Here is a 24,206-nt window from a genome sequence, read left to right on the forward strand (position 1 = left end):
AATTTTGAGACGTTATTGCAATTTTTATTAAATGCTTGAATGTTCCATTTCATTACATGTAGTTATGTGCGCATAACCATATTTTATCATTCGGCAAAATTTAGGGTAATATTTGACAAATTGGGATCTTTTGCCTTCCAAATAATTTTAGGTTGGGGTGCTCCTGGCTTCAAAACTCAAAATCAGGGGGGTTGGGAATAACCCTGGTGATAGGCCAGGTACCCCAGACATTGGCTGAACACACCCACCAGGTCATTTTGAAACTTGGGTCATTGAGGCATTGTAACTTACTTTTTGAATTTTTAGTGCTGCAAAATGGCTTTGTATTTTTCAAAAAAAAAAAAAAGGTCAACTAGGAGGCTACTGCTTTCCGTTCCCTGTCATTTACCACCAAACCTCCTCTCAACCCCGGGGAAATTCAAGCACTTTCATTTGGTTCGTTTTGTGACCCCCTTGGTCAAACTTTAAAACCTTGATTATGAAACTAAGCCAAACTTTTCAACTTCATTCCATTTTAACAATTTCATTGCCTGCTGTGATGCTATCACTAGATTTTTATTAGATAGAAAGAAATAAGCACTACCTCTGTATCAAATTTCATCAAAATCTGAGATCGTAAGCAAGGGCAGACCCAGCTTTTGGATTTAGAGGAGGTCAACATTGGAAAGAGGATCATAAGTGTCATTTTGGCCATAGGTGAAGAGGAGGAGGGGTAATTTTTTTGAAATATAAATCCCCAAAACACAACTTCTGGCTTTGGCTTAAGGGAAAGTTGTGACTCTCCCTTTTGGATCTGCATCTGATGGCAAGGTCGAATTTAACAAAAAACATTATTGGTTTGATGTGGAGAGAGAATAACTCTAGCTGCCAACATTGAACAAGTTTTAAATTAGGGAGATTTTGCATGAACAAATTTAATGCAAAAAACTTGAAGGTAAAAAATGTTAAAAATATGAATAGGGATTTTTTTAATTAGGCCTTCATAGAACCCAAAATTCTGGGTTCCAAAATCTGTCAGGATATAAAACTTGGCATTTGAGATTACTATTATTACTATTTTGAAGTTAAAAAATCTATAACTTAAATGTTGAAAAAATATATGTCTGAAAAGAGGTTTAAGTTAGTTGTCTTTTATAAATGACTAGCAAAAATACCCGGCGTTGCCTGGGTTAGCAATAATTATGAGAAACAATCGTTACTTGCATTTGTTTTCTGTTTTAAGTGAAAGAACTTAAAACACACCTTTTTGACAATATTTAAAATCTAGCTTCTTCCTTACTCATAAAACGAAAGTAGCAGTAAGTAAAAAGAGCAAAATAGTATTCATTTCGAAACAAAAACAGGAAATTTAAGCGTATACAAATGTTAAGAATTTCCGAAATATGAAATTAAACTTCACATTTTTAAAAAGATTTATCAGTTAATACTTTTTTTTTACATGTTGTCTTACCTTCTCTGTATGTCTATTGAAGAACGAACTGTTTAAAAAAATTTAGCCGCGCGCTCCTGATCCCCTTAAACTTGCTTTAGTTATTTTGGAAAATTTCAATTATTGTGGGTTCTTGGTGCGATTTAAAATATTTCCGAATTTGCGGGAATCTCGTTTTGGGATACGTTGGATAATGCTCCCCCTCCTTACTTTGTAAAACGGTATGTTACCAATTTTGGTTAAAGAGATATTGTCGCCATATGCTAAGATACTTTTGGTCACCATAAAATGGTGCTAAACAATTTCATCCAAAATGTTTCCAAAATAAGTAGTAAAATTTGGCGATGGTTTGAATTTGTGCACAAAGTCATATTAATGGAAGTTTTTGTGCTGTTCATGGATTTGCCTAATTTAGTAGCTGGATTATTTTACAGTAAAAAAAGTTTTTAAAGATTCTTTGATTGACGATATTTTTTTTACATGGTGAAAGCTGGCAAACATTATTAAGCAGTCTTTGATTTCAAAAACCGGGACAGTTGAAAAAACTGCCAAATGAATACGCTACTGAAATCTTTTTGCATAAATTTTGGCGAGGTTTCTGCTGTTAGATTGGATAATGATTAAAAAATCCAATCAGCACAAATAATTTTAAAAAAAACCATTAATTACACAAAAGTTCGGTTTAAATGGAAAATAATCCACCAAATCTAGTTATTATTAGCCAATCTTGGGGAAAAAACATTACTTTCAGATTTGACTCGAGAAAAGTCTCAAACAGTCAGACGAAACACAAAAGCATTCAACAATTCTAACTATGAACTGGGAGTTGAGATGACACACTAAATAATGAATTGGGTTGAGGAAAGCCTTCGAACATGGAACAAAAAAAGCTCGTAACTCGATTTTCATACAACTTAGAACCTTTTAACAGATGCCATCTTCAGCAGAAAAATAAGCGCTTTCGATGGACACATAATTTGAATGTGTGCACATATTTTTCACCGTCATATTGGGGCATTTATGCGAAAATTTGGACAAATTAGAATAAAAAAGGAACTATCAATCGGATATTTTCCAACTGGTCTACAAACCTCCCCAGTACCAAAAAGAACAAACAATGAACGTTTGAGCCAAATCTGACGGGTAGTTTCTGAGATCTTAGGGAACAAATTTACCAACATCCATTTATATATATATATATATATATAGAATATAATAAACATTTCTTGCAACAGGTAAAAATTTGGGAAATCCAGAAAAAAATTTGGAATGTTTTATATAACTTATTTTGGGAAATCAAATTTTTAAAAGGAAAATTAAATAATGTTTAAAAAAATAACCTTTTCATGAAGTACACCACCAGCTCAGTCATTACATCCGAGGACTACAGTTTCGTGCTTATTAGCACTCATCAGCCCGGCATAGGAAAGTGACTGAGCTGGAGATGGAAAACCTCTTAAGGAGGCCAAGAGTGCTAAACAAACCAGTAGCTAATTAAGAGTTAGCACTGACACGCCTTTTCATGCTTGCATATTTTTGGGATTGTGATCACTTTACCAAAGGGATTTTCGGAGGATACCGGGGAGCCCCAAGTTCTAGTCACTGAAAAATCCCTTTTTAGGGAATTTTGTTGTGTGGATAAAAATTCGGGAGATATTTATTTTATTAGAGAGAGAGTGAGAGAAGGCATCAAAATTCGGGAGTATACCAAACAAATTGGGTGAATTGGCTGCTATTCAATACTAGTGGCACCCGCACGGCTTCGCCCGTAATAGAAAAATTAAAGGTATTTTGGTTCGCCTGTATATTTACAAATAATGTATGGTGAAATTTCTTGCCAATTGGCTTGTACCCATGTTAAGGTTCCACGCTATGATAATTTCGTCATTTATGATAGTTTTTTTCTTAAAATTGGAATAAAAAAAGAACCACATGGAATTTTTGAAACATCGCTTCGAGGTGCACACCCCCATGCTACATACTAACTTTGTGCCAAATTTCATGAAAATCGGCCGAACGGTCTAGGCACTATGCTCGTCACAGACATCCAGACATCCTCCGGACAGAGAGACTTTCTGCTTTATTATTAGTAACTAGTGATACCCGCACGGCTTTGCCCGTAATAGAAAAATCAAAAGGTCTTTTGGTTCGCCTGTATATTTACAAATAATGTATGGTGAATTCTCTCGCCAGTTGGCTTGTACCCATCTTACGGTTCCACGTTATGATAATTTTGTATCTCGCCCATTGGCTTGTGCCCATGTTACGGTTCCACGTTATGATAATTTCGTAATTTACTCGTCCGTCTGAAGTTAATTTTTATCTTAAAATTGGAATAGAGAAAGAACCACATCGAATTTTCGAAAAATCGCTTCGAGGTGCACACCCCCATGCTACATACTAACTTTGTGCCAAATTTCATGAAAATCGGCGGAACAGTTTAGGCGCTATGCGCGTCACAGACATCCTACAGACATCCAGACATCCTCCGGACAGAGAGACTTTCAGCTTTATTATTAGTAAAGAAGATAAAGAAGATGAATGAAAATTCACTTCAAAACTTTCCAATTACCATTCACTTTCGGGAGCTTGAACTGCACGGCGGGGGCTTCTGACGCCGCCCGTCCTTCCACCCTCCTGGGGGGCGGGACCACCCTGGGGGCCCTTTCCGGGGTCGCCCTCGCCTCCCCGGAGGCGGGGGCCCGGGAGGGGCTCTGGGCGAAGGGCACCGCCTGGTTATAGGAGGGGGGCGGGGTGGAAGGGGAGTACCGGGGCGGCAGCTCGTCGTTTTCCGTCGCGTCGAGCTCGGTCCTGAGGCGCTCGTTCTCGTTGTCGGTGCTCATGGCCAGCAGCTGGTCGATGGTGGAGTCGACCGCCCCGTTGTTCGACCTCAGCACGACCTCTATGACGTCCTCATCCATCTCGGGGAACATGGTCTTGAAGTCTCGCATGGCCTGGAGAGAGACGAAGGTCGAGATTAGAGGTCATCTAAAAAGTGGCAACTAAAAATATAAGCACGTTAGAGCAGAGGTACTGAGTGAGGTTTATAAGTGCGAGGGCAAAATGTTTTTAGGAAGTTGAAGACTATTTTAGGATATCTTGAGGGAGGGGCTTCTGATGTTCTCTCGCATAATGTTTTGGAATTGTAGTTTTAAAAATAGTAGAGTTTTGTCAATGTTTCGGAAATAGAGAGGAGTTTCCAGAGTTGTCCCCGTAATGTTTTTTGAAATAAAGTCTAATTAATAATAATACGGAAGAAGTTTGGACTTTGTAAGGGTAAGGAAGGCTTTTCACAGAGAAAAATCTTAAACTGATGTCTTAAAGGCACAAATTAAAGACATCTTTAGCAAACTTAGACCATGGGGTTTTGAGTTCTCTCGCAGAAATTTAGCAAAGTTTTTTTAAACATTTTTTAAACATCTTCTAATTACTCTGTTAATGATGCACTAAATATTGCAAGTTGAAAAAAATTTAAACTACCGTAAAATTCTAAAAGTAACCCCCCTATCGAATATAGCTCCCCTTTTTTCGTAAAAAATGAAATAATTTTATATAATCCCGAATTTACCCCTCCCCCTTCACCTAAAAACTTTCTGATTATCTTCATTTGCCCCCCCCCCCCAAAAAAAAGATAACATTTTCTGCTTTACTTACAGGGTTCATACTCTATTTAGATGAAAAATTTCCATGACTTTTTCAAGACTTTATAAAAACATTTATGACACTGTTACATGAAGAAAAACTATGTATGAGAGTACTATGAAAGTATAAAGAGTACTATGTATTTAGTATCAAACTCAATAGTATTTCGAAATGAGCATTCGCAAAACTTCTACTCGAATGCTACTACCTCATCAAAGCACTTACTTATGATAGAAAAAATATCACTGTAGCCTGCAAAAATTAAACTATTATTATTTTTCTTCATCATACAATTTTAGTAAAGTAAAAATATAGGGAATGCAACACACAGATGGAACTCCTTATAATGTTTAATAAATAAAACAAAATGATAATGAATGGGACAAAAGTTGAATGAGTCATTAGTAAGTTTCAATGAATTTCCTTCAAAAAAACATTGCTTTATAGGTGGTGCGGTGCACCTAAGTGCATGGTGCACCTAATCATCCATCTAACTTGGCTGCATTTTGGTTCTTAAAAGTAAAGCCAGTCTTCAATAGTTTTTTTTTTTTTTTTCTAAACCAGATAATAATGAAAAATTAGTAGTGAATATATCTTTTGAATCAAATGTACTTGTTTACTTATTTTCAAATGCATGTACAAATGAATAGGTTTTGGAAAATCATGAACAGTGCTCGATTCTTGACATTTAACATAGCAGAAGGCCACATGGATCAGTTTCTTGGGCCATATGTTAGGCACTACTGTTTTAAAGTACACGAATTCCCCCATTTCTGTATTCTATCACCTGATTATCTTCATTTACTAAAACCTTCAGCAAATTAAGATAAACTCTAAAAATTTAAAAACAAAGTCTGATGCAATCGAATTGTGATTTTTGAGTGGGCGTGGGAATATTAAGAACATGCAAGTCTGCTATGACAGAATATAAAATATAAGAGGAGGTGAAATTAATGGTAAGATCAAATTTTGTAACGTCAAAGCAGTAAAATCTCATTGCAAAAGTAAGCTGGCGGCTGCTACAGAAGTGGAAGCAATAGGATATTAAAACTCACTTGATTTTGAGATCGTTCAATTTTCCAGTTTTAATATGCAACACTGTTAAATCACTAAAGATTTCTAATGTTCTTTTAGCTACTGTTACTTAGTTTGGCCAGGACATGTTCCCATGACTTTAAATAAATTTCTATGACTTTTAACAAAAATATTCATTTTCCATGACTTTTCCAGGTCTGAAATGTGTTAAATTTTTTCATTGTCTTTCCAGGATTTCCATGACCTGTATGAACTCTGTACTTAGAAAGCCTTTACAGAGGTTTAGTTTCCCCCTCCAGTGCAGGTTTTCTTATCTAAAAAAAAAGAAAGAAAAAAAAAAACACAATGATTTAAACAAAAAAAAAAGTTCTCCATGGTGTACTCATTGGGCGTCTTTTTTTTTTTTTTTTTTTTGTTCATATGTATTACAAAAGAAATTTATGCAATTGTACTGCTTTTTATTCATTTTGGAAGGAGCATTTTTGTTCTGACTTGTGAAACTAAACAATCTTCAGCACAATACCATTTTGAAAACGCGTTGCTTAAAAAGTAGCGTGAAACTTTAAAAAATACCCTTTTTTAAAGGAGAAATAAAGTACTTGAACGAGTTTAGGATCATCAGAAATGTATATTTTACTAAATCGAGTAAGAGACTCGTCTGTTTTTAGGCTCGTGAATTTTATAATGCACAGTATTCAAAAGTACAATTTTCGTAAATAATTTGGGATCGTGATTGTGATTTTTGCTTTTATTTTGAAACAAGAACATTAAGATTTTGCTTCTTTTACTGTATCCTTATTACATTCAGCACATGATTTATTTTCAAGTGATAAATTATAGGGGTTTTGCCAACTAAGGTGCAAAATCCTTTCTTTAGAAAAAAAAAAAAAAGCGCCCACGTGCACTTTATTGTGGCACAACGTGTGCCACATGCTCACAAGAAGAAAAATATGACAGGTTTTAATTAATTAATTTCTTACTCTTCATTCACTCCTCATTTACTTATTTCTTTTCTATACTCTAAAATCAATACTACTAAAAATTATTATTTTCGCTAATTTTTTTAAAAAAAATTTCGGTTATAACCCCCCCCCCCCCCTCCCCTTCTGAAATCAACAAGTTTCGTTTTGAAAATATGGGGGAGGTTACTTTTGGGATTTTACGGAAAAAAAGAATAAAGATACAAAAATAAAGCTAGTAACAATCGCTCCCCAAAAATAAAAAAAAAATAAAGCACATGCTACTTAAGTATTTTTTATTTTTTTTTTTTTGCCAGGATGGAGTTCACCATTTCTTATGTTTTTTTCTCACTTTTGGCACAAATATGTGAACACTACTAAATGGCTTATTTGGTTTAAGTTTATCTACAATACTGCTCAACTTGATAATTTATTTATTCCTTGATCTCTGTTTTGAAGCATCAAAACAGCATATTATGTTATAAATAAAGAATTCTTGTATATTTAAAAACCCAAGTTGCTCAAAATATTACAATTTGTCCAAGAGTTTTTTCTGCTACCTTAGTCTTGTTAGTAACTGAACTATTGATAATAGTAACTGATAATTGTACATATGTGTACTTTCTCTAACATTATAATTACTTTGAATGGGATGATATTAGTAAATAACACTTTGAATTCATTTTCTACTACGGTACAATACTATAACTTTCATTTATTGTATAAAAAAATGTACTTGTTTACTAAGTGTCAAATATGTAAATTGGTTTACTATTTGGTTTGCCTGCCGAATATGTAGCATCTTGAATACTAACCAACTATTTGATGTATATCTAGCTATTTTATTTATTTTTGTTGTTGTTCAGAGGATCCTTTCAAAAGTGATTTGTCAGTTATGCATTTTTTAATTTTAATGTTGTTCAAATTGGAAAGCTAAAATTTGATTTATTGTACAAACAAAAAGTGTTTTAATAGTCCAATTTTTCTGTGTGTTTCCTGAAAATAAATGAATTTAGTGAGCATATGACCATTATTACTTTCTTCTATATCTAATATATAGAAGAAAGTATTGGATTCGTGCAAATTTTCGAATTTCGAATTTTGACGGATTCGAACGTTTTGAGGTGTGCTGAGTCCATTTCGACCATTTTTGGAAAATGTCTGTCTGTCTGTGTGTGTGTGTGTATGTATGTATGAGTGTATGTATGTATGTGTGTATGTATGTGTGTCACGTCTGTGTGTGACCAGTTTTTTGTGGCCGCTCTACAACAAAAACTACCGCATGAAATCGAACGAAATTTAGTACACATATGTGCCCCTATGTGAACTTGTGCCCATTAGTTTTTGGCGCGAATTCCTCCAAGGGGGGTGGAGCAATGGGATGTTTTTCGAGTTACACGTGCTTGCTATTCCTCAGGAAGTAACTGGCGGAATCAAACAAAATTTGGTCCATATGTTGGTATTAACAGGAACAGGTGCTGATTCAATTTTGGTGTCAATAACTCAAACGGGGGTTGAGCTAGAGAACGTTTTTTGTCGTCAATTGTGACTGCTGTATCTCAAGAAATAACTAACGGAATCAAACAAAAAATTTTTGACAAGTAGCCCTTAGTGGGTATAAGAGCTGATTTTATTTTGGTGTCAACAGCTAAAAAGGGGGTAGCGCAATCGCCCGTTCTTTTTTTCCATTTTGAGTGCCCTATCTCAAGAAGTAATGCTACGTTCTGGTTGAAATTTGGAATATATGTGAATCCATATGTAAACAGGCTATGGTTCTATTTTGACGCCGATCGCTCCAAGAGGTGTTGATTTTTTTTTTTTTTTGCGAATAAAAATATTTTTTATTAATGCAACAATAAGAAAGATAAATCGTAATAGATTGTCGTCTGCGTATTTCTCGTGATTTTAATTGTATGGAAATGATAGGAAATATTATCTCAATGATTTAAAATTTTTAACTGTTGCCATCTATGTTTGTTAACAAATAAAATATTTGTAATTCATTCAAGCAAGGCTTTTAAAATAACTTTCAATTTTCGCTCTTTGCTTTGCTTTTGCAATAATTCAGACATTGGGTCAAGTTTTTGCATGTGTAATTTTGTTTTTGTTGGGAATATTGCTTCCTCGTCAAGCATGGGGAGGGATCAGAAAAAAAAAAAGAAATAGAAGAAAGTTTCGTGATGGCCACAACATACTAGTTTTTAATATGCTCCCAACTAAGCGAATGTGTAACTCTTTAAACAAGCATATTCTTTTTTTTACTTTTTAAAAAAAATCATATTCATTATAGAAAATTTCACAGCTAAAAAAGTGCAATTTCTAAGTTCAAAAAACGTGAAAATCAGTTGTTTCCCATGAACTTCACACTCTAGGGTCCCTCGTACCTACCACTATATGTAATCTAACAGGTTGGGTGGGGGTCCTGAAGACAGCTCTGATTTTTGATTCAGACCTGAAGTCAAACAATACCTGGTCAGCATCCTCAGGGGTATATATTCACATGGAGGACTGAGTGACCATAACATGTTTAACATGCCCCAATCACCATTAACGAATACAGAGGATCTTTGACCAACTGGAATCGAACCTGGGACCCATCAGCTACTAGTTCGACACCCTAACAATCAGGCCTCCACGTCACAAACCATTATTTTCAGTCTCTTTCCGCGTCCCAAGGGCTGCCATCTGGAGATATGTGAACAAGTTCAATCATAGAAATATATCATGAAAATGGAAACAACTACCTTTTAGATTGTTTGTAAGCTAAAGTTAAAACAATGACACTGCGATGGAAAATATTAAACGTTGTAAAAAGATTAACAAAAATCCATAACACAACAAGAATTTCTTTCATGAGAATTCGATATTTTTCTCATTACACTATTGAAAACTAATATTATTAACGCACACACGGCAGAAATATAAATGAATAAATAAATTTTACTGAAAAACATAGCTTTCAGAAATTATCATCACGCTAATATTATAAAGCTGTAGAGTTTGTTAGTTTGAATGTGCTAATCTCACGAACTACTGACTCAAATTGAAAAATTCTTTTTGTGGTGAACTACAATTTATTGAGGAAGGCTGTAGGTTATATAACATCACACTATGACTAATAGGAGTAGAACAGCAATAAATTGAAATTAAATCGATATGATGCATTATTTTATTGCATCACTTAGCTCTAATTAACTTGCGTTTATAGCTCAGTGGGTTAGGTGTTTGTCCAGTGATGCGACTACCTCGGGTTTGTAATAGGGTGAGCAAAAAAAAAAGAGTTTTTTCAGAGCACTTTGCCTTAGTGAGGAAAATTTGTGTCTTCCTAACACTAATTATTATGCAAAATTTTAATACTCTGAGTGAATGTCTTCTGCTCCAGCAAAAGGCTTAAATTTTAGAGATTTTTAGAAAAAAAAATCAAAAAAAGAGAAAATTTCCAAAATACTTTCAAACTCACAGAAAAATTAGTCTTAGGGCGGAAAATTTCTGTCTTCCTAACACTAATGTCGGAGCAAAATTTGATGACTCTCAGTTAATGTCTTCCATTTTGGAAAGATATTTGAACTTCAGTCAAAAGAACCCAAAAATCTTTTTTTTTTTCTTATTATACAACTATTGCCAAAGGGAATTAAAAACTACACCGAATTTAAAAACTCCACCGCAGTCACGTCTCTTCTGTATTAAAAAGAAAGAATTCTCTGCGACTTCAAAACACGGGTCTGGGAGGTTTTGCAAATGTATCATTTTATACTTATTTCTTTATCAATTTTCATTTTTACTTTCAGGAAAAAATTTCAAACTTTATATTTTTTATGATATTTACATTATTAAAAGCTATGCTTTTTAATAAAACTTTTTTGTTTTTATATTTCCACTGCATTTTCCTTGTAGTGCTATTAATATTATTTTTTAATTAATGTTGTGAGAAAATTTTTAATTATCATGAAATAAATTCTTTTTCTGTTATGAATTTTTGTTGATCATTTTAAAACGTTTGATATTTTTCATAGCTAAGAACAATCTAAAATGTAATTGTCTTTATTCTAATGATTTACTTCAAAAATTGTTAATTGTGCAAGAAAGTGGAAAGTGAAAAATAAAAGTTCATTTTCCATTTTCATTATTTTTAAATTTTAATAATCCCCCCCCCCCTTGCTGAAAAGCAACAACATTTGGATTACAAGCTTTATTTCATCCATTTTATACCTCTTTCGGGTTCTAAAAATGATTTTTATTTCCTAGCTGCGTCACCCAACTTTGCATGGACTACTTCAAAAATAAAAGTTACATCAAGTGACGTGTGCTTAACAAGTCAGGCTTGAAAAAAAAATGTAAAATTCCTTGACAGATTGTGGAAAATTAACCAAAAAGGAAAAATGTTAAATCCCCTGATTTCAGGGAAAGCCGGAATATTATTTGTTCACATTCGTAGGGGAAAAAATGAAAACATATCTTTCTTCTTGATTTTCTTTACGATTCAAATTTCAATCAAAGCATTGTTCAACGATGATCGTTATCAACAATGGATTTCCAATTGAACGCTTACCTATAGATATTTCTATGGATACTTTATTTTAGTTTTGGTGAGCATTTCTTCTCCCTCATCATACAAAAGCAAAATGCCCTTTTCCGATCCTAAAATTAAACTTTGATCAGTTTGGTACGCTTTGTTTCTGGCGTTTGTAACCCCATTCCCCCTACGTTCCTTCTCGGGCCATTTGGGGCCCCTAAAGAATGGGGGCCATAGGCCATAGCCTATTTAGCAATAATCAGGCCCTGTGTATAGGGAACATACACACATACATACATTTATATTCTTTGTTTTATAAATATCCTTATGTCAGAATTGAACATTAATTTTGTAATGATTTATAAAAATCTCGAACAAACTTAAACAGCTAGCAAATTTTTTTGATTTTAACAGAATTCCTCCTTCTTTTGCTGCAATAAAAAATTAAGAGCTTTCTTTCCTAATTGATCACTTTCGTATTCAAAAAATAATTATAACAAAACATTTCAGTCAATATTTTTTTTGCAAAATTTGCAATCAACTATAATAAAATAGAAGTTAACTTGTTGTTCTATCACCAGATAACAGAACGAGTTTTTGACGCGGAATCGGACTTTAAAATGCTTTCTTTCTTAATTGACTACTTTTGTACTCGAAAAATAATTTCAGCAAAATTCTAATCAATATTTTTTTCGCTAATTTTGCAATCAACTTTAATAATTTAGAAGTTAACTTGTTGTTCTATAATCAGATGGCAGCACAAGTTTTCGTTGCGGAAACGGACTGAAATTATTGCTTCATCCCACGGCCTGTTTCCTGTAAACTACAACACAGCAATTTCAGAGTTTAACAATACCGTATTTTCCTGCGTATTATCCGCGAGCGATCTATAATCTGCAGGTCCTAAAATCGGCATGAAGAAAAAAAAGCTTCGTATAATCCGCGGATAATACGATGTAAAAAGATAAAGTTTGAATCTAACTTACCATTTGAGCAACTAAACTAAAAACGTGAAAAGGTAATTACTTTGAAGGCATAATCAAAATTAATCTGAAATATAATCTAAAATATAATGATTTCTTCTTGAAATCTCGATTATAGTACGCTAATTACTTGAAAAACAAAGAATCAAGACAAAGGAGCAAACGGTCTAATCTTGTGCAAATGGCTACCTATTTCACTGTAATGTTGCTTATTTTACATGACCTGAATCGCAAAGAGGAACATTGAAGCAACGTAAAATAACCAACATACAGGCAGGCAGCGAAGAAGAACATGCATGCTTCGTAAAACAAACAATATTCAGTCGGCGTACGGTCTTGAACTCGATCGGTGAATCCTACTGTAAAATTATTGAGGTTCAATGCGTTGGTGTTAAGGCGGAAAAAAATCACAGATAATCCACGGCTGCGTATGATCCGCACCTCATAAACTTTGTCTTTTTTAGCAAATAATCCGCGGATTATACACAGGAAAATACAGTAGCTTTCGTAGAAAACACTCAGAGAGAATGATGTTGGAAAAAAGATTAAAATAAGTAAACTTTTTGTGCAGTACAGTTTGTAATACTAAACTATGATTATAAACTTTTGCAAAGAAAAATTCTTTCAATGTTTTGCTTCGATTAAGGGGATGAAACATTCTTAGTTTAAATAAATTCAGCGGCTCATAATTCATTTTTCTTGCTTTTCGAATATATTGCTTGTGGCTGGGCTCAGAACCTGTTGCTGGTCTTGACATTTGTATTGTATTTATATAAGAGATATAAAAAGTGAAAAAAGAAGAAAACTACTTCTTATTTAAAACTTGAGATACTTTTTGTCCATTTTATTACTAACTCATAAAACTCTTCTATGAAGTAATACATAGATTCTTTATTAAGTATTTCTCTTCATTTTTAACTTTGAATTCAGAAATGTCAATGAGAGAAGTAAAATTTTATGCGATGTTTTTTGTGTACACATGACAGTGCCATTGTAAAATTTGTTTCACAAAAGTATTCAAAAAAGAAAATATTCTTTGAAATTTTTAAGCTGAAAGGCGGAAAAAAATCACGGATAATCCGCGGCTGCGTATAATCCGCACCTCTTAAACTTTGTCTTTTTTAGCAGATAATCTGCGGATTATACGCAGGAAAATACAGTATTCCAAATTAAAAAAAAGATCCTTAACTAGTCCTTTACCCCCACTTTGGGGTTTCCCCCTCTTATGATAATTTCCCCCACTTACCTGTCTGAATTCGAGTTGGGTGACCGGGGGCCGCTCCCGGCCAGGCTCCTGCTGTTCCACGGCGGCCATCTCTGGGTTGCTCTCCTATGTTCGATTCACGAGAGCATCGCATCAATCTTGCCTCTGACTCTTACTAAAGATATTTTTTCACCTAAAAGAACAATATACAAATATAAATACAAAAGTGACGACCAGCAACAGGCTCTGGGCCCAGCTAGACTGGTCCATGTCAATTTACAATCCCCAGTGAAGATCAATGGCCCTCTTAAAACTACCTACTCCCTTACTCATTACCACCTCTTCCGGTAAGCTGTTCCAAGGTTCCACAACCCTGCTAAAATAATAATTTTTCCTAACATCCATGTTAGCCTGAGATTTAAATAGCTTAAAACAATGATCCCTTGTCCTGTTTTCAGTGCTAAACTTTAGCCCCGTAACATTTTTCGTTTTAATAAATTTAAACAGCTGAATCATGTCCCCTCGGTCTCTTCTTTGCTCAAGACTGTACATCTTTAGCCTTCTAAGCCTGGAATCATAATCTAAGTGGGAAAGTCCACTTATTAGCCTTGTAGCCCGCCTTTGAACCCTTTCCAATACATTAATGTCTTTCTTAAGATAAGGAGACCAAAAGTGAACAGCATACTCCAAATGGGGTCTTACCAAACTTCTATATAAGGGCAGAAGAACTTCTTTAGATTTGTTTGAAATAGATCTATTGATAAACCCAAGCATCTTATTGGGTTTATCAATAGGTGCATAAACAATATAAGAGAATGTGGGGCAAATTTAAACAGTCATGATAATTCTTTACCTCAGTGCCAGAAGGACGTAAGTCAAAAAATTGCGGTTTTCTGCTTTTTAGTGCATTGAATGTAGAAGCCTATTCTGCATCAAGCCATGTTAACGTAATGCTTCAAAAAAATCGTTTTCAAGCTTGTGTCACGGTTAAATGAATGCAGTCCCAGTGGCAGTAATTCGGGGAGAGGGGCAACCTCCTCTCATGTGCCTTTTTCGGGGGTTCATTTAATTATTTTATTTTTCAATTAAGAAACCAAAACTAGAAACTATTAAAAAGAAAGCAGAAATGTCAATATTTTCAGAACACAATTATTTGTTTTACTTTGTATATCTATTTGCAAAACATTATTTAGCACAAGTAGTAAATTTTAGTTTATGTGTTCATTGTTAGATATTAGTAAATCAATTGTTTTACCAAAACAAGCTATACTTGATCAATGAAATTATTACTAAGTGTTCGTGACATCTCAAAATACTTAGGGGGTAAATAATGTAAGTCTAAAGTAATAAAAGTAATTCATGTTTAAGTGTTTCTACAGGGAAAATCATTGTGTACATAGAGTATCAAAATCTTTTTAAAAAGTGAATTGTTAGAAATACATGAATTACCACTCATATGCTCTTAAAACCAGCCCTACCAAAATTTTGCACTTTTTTTTCTCTCTTATTTTTATTTGTTTCATTTTTATGCTGACGCTAAAAGTCCTAAGGCTTTCAGTTGTCGTTTTTTTTTACCCCCCCCCTTTTCAGTCCCAATCCCCCTCAGAAGAATGCATGTCTTTTCCTTTGCTTGGGCCAGAAAAAAGTTTTTCCTCTCCCCTGTAAAATTATCATAATGTGACTTACATTCTTCTGGCTCTGAGGTGCAGAATTTAACTTTTTCAAAATGAGCAAACTGAAAATTTATTTTGAAAATTACAGTACATAAAGAGAGAGCAATGTATTTTGTAGTGAAACTTGTATCAAAATGCTATTTTTGGTTGTAAATTTGTACCTTCAAAAAAAAAGTGAAAATATTTCACTTTTTTAACCTCCGACCACAAAGGAAAGGGGTTATAAGTTTGATGTGTCTGTGTGTGTGTGTGTGTATCTGTCTATGGCACTCTAGCGCCTAAACGAATGGACCGATTTTGAAAAAAAAAAATTTTGTTTGAAAGGAGAGTTAGTCAAGAGTTCTTAGCTAGGTTGCTTCTTCAGGTGACATTAATTAACAAAGATATTACTTAAAAACCTATAAAAGTTTTTTGGCGATTTTTGCAGCGAAAACATATTTAAAAATTTAGTACTAAAATAAAAGTTTTTTCCTGCGTTTGATAGAATATGTTTGGAACTTCCATGTTATGTAGAATTCGAATTATAACGCTTTTTAAAGCGGATTTTAAATATGGCTAAGCCTTTAATCACGCGATTGGTAATGGAATTCATTGTTGGACGACAAGGAAATTAAAAAGCAATGATTTAAAATTTTAATCTGTTGCCTGTTTCTATTTTTAAAATACTTGTAATTGATTTTAATAGTACAAGGCTTTTTAATTTTTTCTCTTAATTCTAACATTTGCGACTGAGTCGGGTGGTTTTTAAAATTTTTAATTTTAGTTATTCATGGGGTAAAGTGAAAAATAATGAAATGTTTTCGATTTGATCCTTTAAGATATTTTTCATCAAATGAATGAATCAATAAAAGAATGTATAAATAACTGAATAAAAATGGAATGATGAAGGAATAAATAAGTTAATCAAATCATTTATACTGGAAAACAATAAATGTGGCACTAAAATAGTGAATGAACAAGAAAATCGGTGTATGAACGAATGAATAAGAGGATTGTCAAATGAAGATTTAAGATAATGTAATAAATCTAAATGAATTAACTACTAAATGAATACATAAGTGATTTGATAAATGATTGAAATGCTGGGTTGCAGAGTTGAAGGGAGAAAGACTGGGTACGGAAATTTTAGAACCTTCAACCAAACTCCTTTACCCAAAAATCAGTCCAACTCGAACTCTGCAAGCACTCACAGAATTGCCGATATTGAGGGAAAATCAGACCCTTACTGCAACTCTTGGAACTTTAAACTGCGAGATAAAAATTAATTTTATTAATACAATTTATTATTTTAAATTACGATTATTAAAAATTACTAAAAATCAATACACTATAACTTCACTTGGATTAAGTTAATTAAATGCCCATTTGGGGGAATGAGGACAATAATCCTTAAAACTTCCGATAAGAAAAATAAAAATGTTGGTTAAAATTTCCCATTAGAATAAGGGAATCGGTTTCTCAAAATCTCCACCAGAACAAGGGTTATAGTTGTCAAATAATGTCAACTCTAAAAATACCTTTCTGCATAAGCAAAATAGCTCCAAACATTCAGTGAACATCCCCCACTGGATGGATTTATCACAGCATATCTGTAAATGTTTTCGAATTAAAGTATAAAATCATAACATCGAGCAAAACTGGAGATTTTAAAGTAACCTATGATGTGTTTCATCAGTTACAACCCAATAAACAGAAACTTATCAAGAACAAACAGCTGCATCCCTCCCATTACTGCCGTAAAACATGTGAGCATGGCCATGCTGAACCTCACCTAAATTACTTTAAATTTATTTGCATTTATTTCTTTCATTCTTTGTTTCACTTAACCTAACACTAAACATATATAAATCAAAATTGTAGTAAAATTAAATTTTGTACGTGACATTATCTATATTTTTATTTAAGGACCATTTTATAGTATTTTGACCAAATGATGTCTCCAGCAAAAGTTATAGGGGCATTCCACGATATTTCTGACATTATGTAGAGTCCGTAACAAGACCTTTTTTTGCCATAACTTTTTAATTTACCGTTTGATTTGCAAATTATTTTAATTGGAGCTGGTGTGTTGGTAAGAAAAGATCAAAATAAAATAATATGCTAATCAAACAGTAAAGTAAAAAGTTATGGCAAAAAAGGTCATGTTACGGACTCTACATAAATGTCAAAAATACCGTGGAATGCCCCTATAAATAATTCTTTTGTTTAAATAAATATTTAAAGTCAAATGTTTAAATCATAAAAAGCAGACTGTATTGCATCGGTTCAATTAGTGACACTATCCTTTGAGAGCCCAAAACTCAGAAAAAGATGAGGAATTCAAATTTAATAATAATAGGTAAACAATATATTATACTAATTAAGAAAAAAAATATAATCACTTTTAAAAAGCTTTCACAGATCGTCACATATCGTTGTTTCAAATACAAATACAAAAGTGACGACCAGCAACAGGCTCTGGGCCCAGCTAGACTGGTCCTAGTCAATTTACAATCCCCAGTGAAGATCAATGGCCCTCTTAAAACTGTCTACTCCTTTGCTCATTACCACCTCTTCCGGTAAGCTGTTCCACTACCCTGCTAAAATAATAATTTTTCCTAATATCCATGTTAGCCTGAGATTTAAATAGCTTAAAACAATGACCCCTTGTCCTGTTTTCAGTGCTAAACTTTAGCCCTGTAACATCTTTCGTTTTAATAAATTTAAACAACTAAATCATGTCCCCTCGGTCTCTTCTTTGCTCAAGACTGTACATTTTTAGCCTTCTAAGCCTGGAATCATAATCTAAGTGGGAAAGTCCACTTATTAGCCTTGTAGCCCGCCTTTGAACCCTTTCCAATACATTAATGTCTTTCTTAAGATAAGGAGACCAAAACTGAACAGCATACTCCAAATGGGGTCTTACCAAACTTCTATATAAGGGCAGAAGAACTTCTTTAGATTTATTTGAAATAGATCTATTGATAAACCCAAGCAACTTATTGGCTTTGTTGCCAGCAATGCTGCACTGTTGTTTAAACTTTAAATCCTGACTTATTAGGACCCCCAAATCAGTAACTTGGTCTGCCTGACTAATGACTGAACCTTGCAAATAATAACTTGTACACTTATTTCCATGCCCTAAATGTAGCACTTGACATTTCCCAACATTAACAGCCATACCCCATTTATCAGCCCACTCCGTAATATGAACTAGATCCTTTTGCAGCTGATTTGCTTGTAATTCATTTTCTACAGTCCCCATAACTTTGACATCATCAGCAAAACAATTCATGTTCCCAGAAATATTTTTATGAATATCGTTCATAAAGACAATGAACAAAACAGGCCCTAACACTGATCCTTGAGGAACCCCGCTTAAGACCTCACTCCAATTAGAATAATTTCCCCTTACAACTACTCTTTGTTTCCTTCCGGTCAGCCAATTTTTTACCCAAATGAAAGTTTTCCCTCCTATTCCTATATCAGCTAATTTGCTAAGTAGAGCAACAGCGGTTTCAGAGCAACCAATGACATCTAATCCCCCCCCCCCCCAAAAAAAAAAATACAGTCGAGTCCCAACTTACGACGAGGATGCGTTCCAAGATTCCTCGCGTAAGTCGAAATTTCGCGTTGTGGAAAAATGTTGGTATAATTTTTTTTTTTAGAAGCATACTAAATTCTTTAAGACACTTATAAACACTCCTCATACTGCTTTAAAGCATTCCTCAACTGTAAATTAGTTTCTTACTTAAAGAACTAAACTTTTACTGGATTTGAAAAATTTAAAAAAGCTGTTTTATTAAACATGAAATACTTTAAGGTGCACAAAATGAATAATCAGAGACTTAAATAAAACAGCACAGTGGATTAGTCGAGTAAAAAATGAAGATGTTGATGATTTATGCTCCATGATCAGATTATTATCTAATACATTTTAAAATACGGTTGCTTTGCCCTTTCTTTAATGGGGCATTCCAAGGTATTTTTGACATATATGTAGAGTCCGTAACGTGACCTTTTTAAGGTCGCGTTACGGACTCTACATAAATGTCAAAAATACCGTGGAATGCCCCTAATATGTTTCCATTTATGGCAACAGTTCATCTTTCTATTATCTTTAAACCACAATACAAGAGCAGCATATATTTTCATAATATTTACTTTTCTTAGACATTACTCTGCAAGCTTCAATACTGAAACTAAGTTCTGAACTTTTATGGATGTCTTTTTGTTTCGACTTTTTAATTGTATGTATGGTACATTCACTCATATTTATGTCGTGCTACCGTTGACGTTTGGTAGTTGTTCAAGCACGCCTAGAATCTTAGCCCTTTTTTTCTTGTCAGAAAAACTTTGTTTTCCCTCCCATCTTCACAAACTTGAGATAAAACTGTGCACTAAGATGCCATTACATTTTACCAACTTTAATAATTAGAATGAAAAAAAGTAGAGACGTACTGAGTAGCACTTTGGCTGAGTAGCCCAGTACCGAGTACTCGGCCTTTCATTACTCTGCCGAGTACCGAGTTACCGAGTACTCGGCCTTTCACTACTCGGCCGAGTTACCAAGTACCAATTATGTTTTAAGAAGAACCACCGATACACCTTTGATGAATTTTGAACTTATTGGAATAGTTGTATAGATCTCCATGCCCATATAATAGTTTTTAAAACTAAATTCCTGCTGAAATTTAATTATGCATTATTTAAAAAAAATTGTTTATATATATATATATATATATATATATATATATATATATATATATATATATATATATTTTGACAAAAATTTTACAAAAAATTTATTTTTTAAATTAGAAATAAATATAAAAGGTATGATTAATCAAGTTGGAATTAAAACAAATTGTACCAATCTATTATAGTTCTTGTCCGCCAAAAATAAATAATTTTTAAAAGCAAATAAAACAAATGTGCAGGAACGCTGCAGACACGTGTTTCTGCGTTACAAGGAACATCTTTTTCAGTGCATAAAATGTTAGCTAAAGACTGTAAAGACATTCGACAAAAGAATCCGATTTCTGTCGGATGCCTTTAAACGAGCTCACATTTTGTGCATTGAAAGAGGAATTACTTGTAATGCCAAAACACGTGTCTGCACTGTGCTTTTAACGTTGTTTTATTTCCTTTTATTTTTTAAGCAAAGGTATTTTTATATTTCTTATAACTAATTTTTGTTTGTAGCAAAAATACATTTTTAATATAAAAATTCCATATTTTCTATACTTACTTTTTTGCACAATTTTTAATAAATAAGTTTTATTAACTTTGGGGACATTAAAATAAAGATTAATTCCCTTGAAGCATTACAAACTTCATTACTCTCAAAATTTAAATTGTAAATTATTGCAGAATATTATATGTGATTGCGTTTTTTATAAATTTTAATATCTGTCTTTAATATTCAATTTTTTGCAACTACTCGGTATTGGCCGAGTATCTGATCAAAATTTGGCCGAGTACCGAGTACTCGGCAAATTGGCCGAGTACCGAGTAGTTACCGAGTACTCGGTGTACGTCTCTAAAAAAAAGATAAATGAAAGATACTGAGTAGTTATTTGATGCACTAACAGCGCGATGTGTAGACTAGTTTGGTGTGAGAACTTTCGCTATCAGTGATGCTAAATGTATGTAATAATATTCACGAAATCAGTATTTAGTAACCGATACTTCTTTCAAAAATTATTCAAATAGTGGTCGAGGAATTTGCGTTAGCTATAAATTCAAAAAGCTCATGTTATAGCCATTTTGCGTAAGTCAAATCGCGTTGTAGCAGGAGTCGACTGTATTATCATATCTTACTATTGCTCTGAGGTGACGAAAACATCTATAAATACACGTCGCGGTGTTGATATTTCAATGTTATTTACTATTACAATAAATTTACCAAGTAAAACTAAAAAGCAGTAAGAACTCTTTGGGTCATTTCAAATTCTAAATTATCTTTTAAGGTTGTTCAAAAGAACATTCGATTTTCGAAAACGTTTTACTATATCCCTCAACAGCGATCATAAACAAAACAGCGTTTTAAAATGACAAAAAAAAAAAATCATCACATACAATATCTCCCAAGAATGAGAACGAAACAGAGGAATTTTAAAATACGTGCAGGATTAGTATGAAAACAACACTAATAAAAATGAAACTTTGAAAACGCAACTCAGGAAACACACGCAACTTACCAATTGCTTAAACAGATTTCAAAACCAATGAGGTTTACTAAGATAAATATAAGCATTACGTTGTAGATACTTGAACTATTAAAACGAGAAATAAATATAAAAAAGCGGAAGTATTACTTCAATATGAAATTTAATAACATTTAAATTACATCGTCGCAAAATCAAAATCGCCGATTTAATTACAAAATATTCTCCACACAGCTTGAACGTTTCATTTTTTTTAACTTGTCATTTGCAATGCAGGAATTTCATTAAAAAAAGGTGCATTAGTATGAATCAGTATCAAATCATCAACGTTTCAATATTTATTAGCTCACAGTACTTACTGATCAATAGAAATAATTATTGATTGATGTAGTTGTTACTTTTAAATACCAGCGTTACTATACAACTGTAACCACCAAAAATATAAATCGTCTGCTCTTTACACGTCGGTCAATGCAGGAACGATCCTGGGTCCATGGTTACCATACTGGCGACTTCATCTATTTTAAGGCGAGTTCTTATCAACATGACGAACATGATGCCAAAAAGAAAGTGCGATACCGTAAGCAATACAGTTGCAGTTTATTTTTCCTTTTTGGAAACACTTCCTGAAGGAGTATGTTCTTTCCGATTTTTAAGTGTACTTTTTTCATGTATTTGGTATTTTCAAGAATGGTAAACATCATTAAATGCAAATTAGTTTAAGAAAATAAACTGGTTCGTTCTGTATTCTAAAGTTAAATATTTTGAATCATAATAAAACAAACTAAATGACGTTACAGTTTTTCCGCATTTTTTATGAAATTCCATTTGCACCAAAAAAAATCTTTAGTAAATCAGAGATGCTCCTCTTCCCCCTCAAGAACAATGACGTCCCCTCCCCTCAAATGCATCCCCAAAATGAGATCCCCTAAAAACGACAAAGACAACTTTTAGCAAACCCTCCTCTCCCTAAAAATTTCAATCATGCTGTCTGCTCTGAAGTCCCACTCGCAGCACTTTATTTATCTATTTATAGCTAGACAATTTCACATAGATAGAGGACTGCGTGCCAAGCGCCTTGCCTCCGGACACACACAGGAAAGATTTACAACACTAGAGAAGGAAATAACACTCAAGGCACAGGCGGGAATCGAACCCACGATCTTCGGCTTGGAAGACGAAGCTTCTACCACAGAGCTACGGAGGCCCCTCGTTGTACTAACTACCTTAATTTTGATAACATATTAATTGACCCCCTTGAGTGCCCACTCAAGGGGGATCGTGGCACGAACCGTACCATAGAAATGTTAAGGGGTATCCTGGGTGCTGCTCCCGATTGGGGGGAGGGGACAACTACGAAACACATAGATGCAGAGGGGTACCCACCTTGGGGAGGTCATGGCGCACTGCACCATCAAAATTGTTATGGGGGGGGTATTTCGAGTGGTATTTTCCCTGTTATGGGGTCTTATTTTGGAGGGGGTGCACCCTTGCTCTTAAGGGGAGGGGGAAACCCCTAGATGCAGTAATTTTGCAAACTTTTTCTGCAAAATAATAGTTGTAACATTTTTCATTAGAAATGGTTCATTAAAAATTTTAATATTTTCTCTCTTTTCTTTTTTTGTAACATAGATACAGCATACGCAACTTTCAAGAGAAACAATATTAACTGTCAAAATGAACTGTATATCGCTTTTCCAACCCCATGCCGTTATGCATAAGCTTTGGGAAAAGCAGCAATAAATATAGTTGGATACTGTGGCAATAAATATTGAGAGTTCAGAGATTGGTAATAAAATGATATGTATGACTTATTAAGAACGTGAGTAAATAGCAAAAGTAGTACTTCCTTGCAAATGAAGAAATTCACAGGACATCAGTGGACGCCCAAAAACAGAAGCACAACCTTAGATATTGGGCTTTGGGAGGGGGGGGGGGAGCACCTTCATTGAGTCTCAAGCAATTCTCCCTAATCCTTGAGTTCTTATGAAAACACGAAGATTGCTAATGAGCCACAAGTAAGTCCGTCGTCATTTAGGGGGTGCGGGGCATGGGCGCGCATAAGCAAAATTTTAAGGGGGGAGGGGGTCAGATATTTTTTTCATGGTTTAGTAAGATACTTTCCGCATAGAAACCGATTTCAGTACAGATTAGAGTTATTGAAATTTGACATTTTTAATAATTTATTCATTAATGGCTGGAGAAATGTTTTTACTTTCTTGCTAGAAAAAGGTACTAAAAGCAAGGAAGTTCTAATTTCCAAGGTAGGGCTTGAGCCCCCACTTGCCCCCCCCCCCCCTCCATGTGGACGAAAGGGAGGAAGGTCGAAAGTCCCTCTAGCTTTGGAAAAATAATGCTTTTTATCAGTTATAAGTGGATAGCGGGCGTGTGTTTCGTTGTTTTCCCCCCAAGTCAATTCCCATTGAGTGCACACCCCCCTCCCTCCATGTCAAATTTCGAAATGAAGGACCGCAGAAAAATATTTCTGATTGTGCTGCCCCCTAACAGAGAATATGTTAGAATCCCCCCCCCTTCCCCTTCAAAGAAAACGCAAACCTACCTGGACTTAAGGCTACCCACCGATTTGTTACGTTAAACTATTATTTATTAATTTATTGC

General features: G+C 34.0%; 1 protein-coding gene across 1 annotated transcript in view; it reads right to left on the reverse strand.

Moving 5' to 3' along the window:
- LOC129223310 (CUE domain-containing protein 1-like) overlaps nucleotides 1-21,706 on the reverse strand; it is a 40,612-nt gene extending 18,906 nt beyond the window's left edge. The window contains exons 1-3 of the mRNA XM_054857876.1: nucleotides 21,621-21,706; nucleotides 13,808-13,958; nucleotides 4,002-4,383 (exon numbers count right to left, since the gene is read on the reverse strand). Of these exons, the coding sequence (XP_054713851.1) occupies nucleotides 4,002-4,383; nucleotides 13,808-13,876 (451 nt within the window). The 5' untranslated portion in view covers nucleotides 13,877-13,958; nucleotides 21,621-21,706. The remainder of the gene's footprint in view (nucleotides 1-4,001; nucleotides 4,384-13,807; nucleotides 13,959-21,620) is intronic.
- Nucleotides 21,707-24,206: the final 2,500 nt, after the last annotated feature.

The sequence above is a fragment of the Uloborus diversus genome, chromosome 5, assembly GCF_026930045.1.
Source record: "Uloborus diversus isolate 005 chromosome 5, Udiv.v.3.1, whole genome shotgun sequence".
Classification (NCBI taxonomy): domain Eukaryota; kingdom Metazoa; phylum Arthropoda; class Arachnida; order Araneae; family Uloboridae; genus Uloborus; species Uloborus diversus.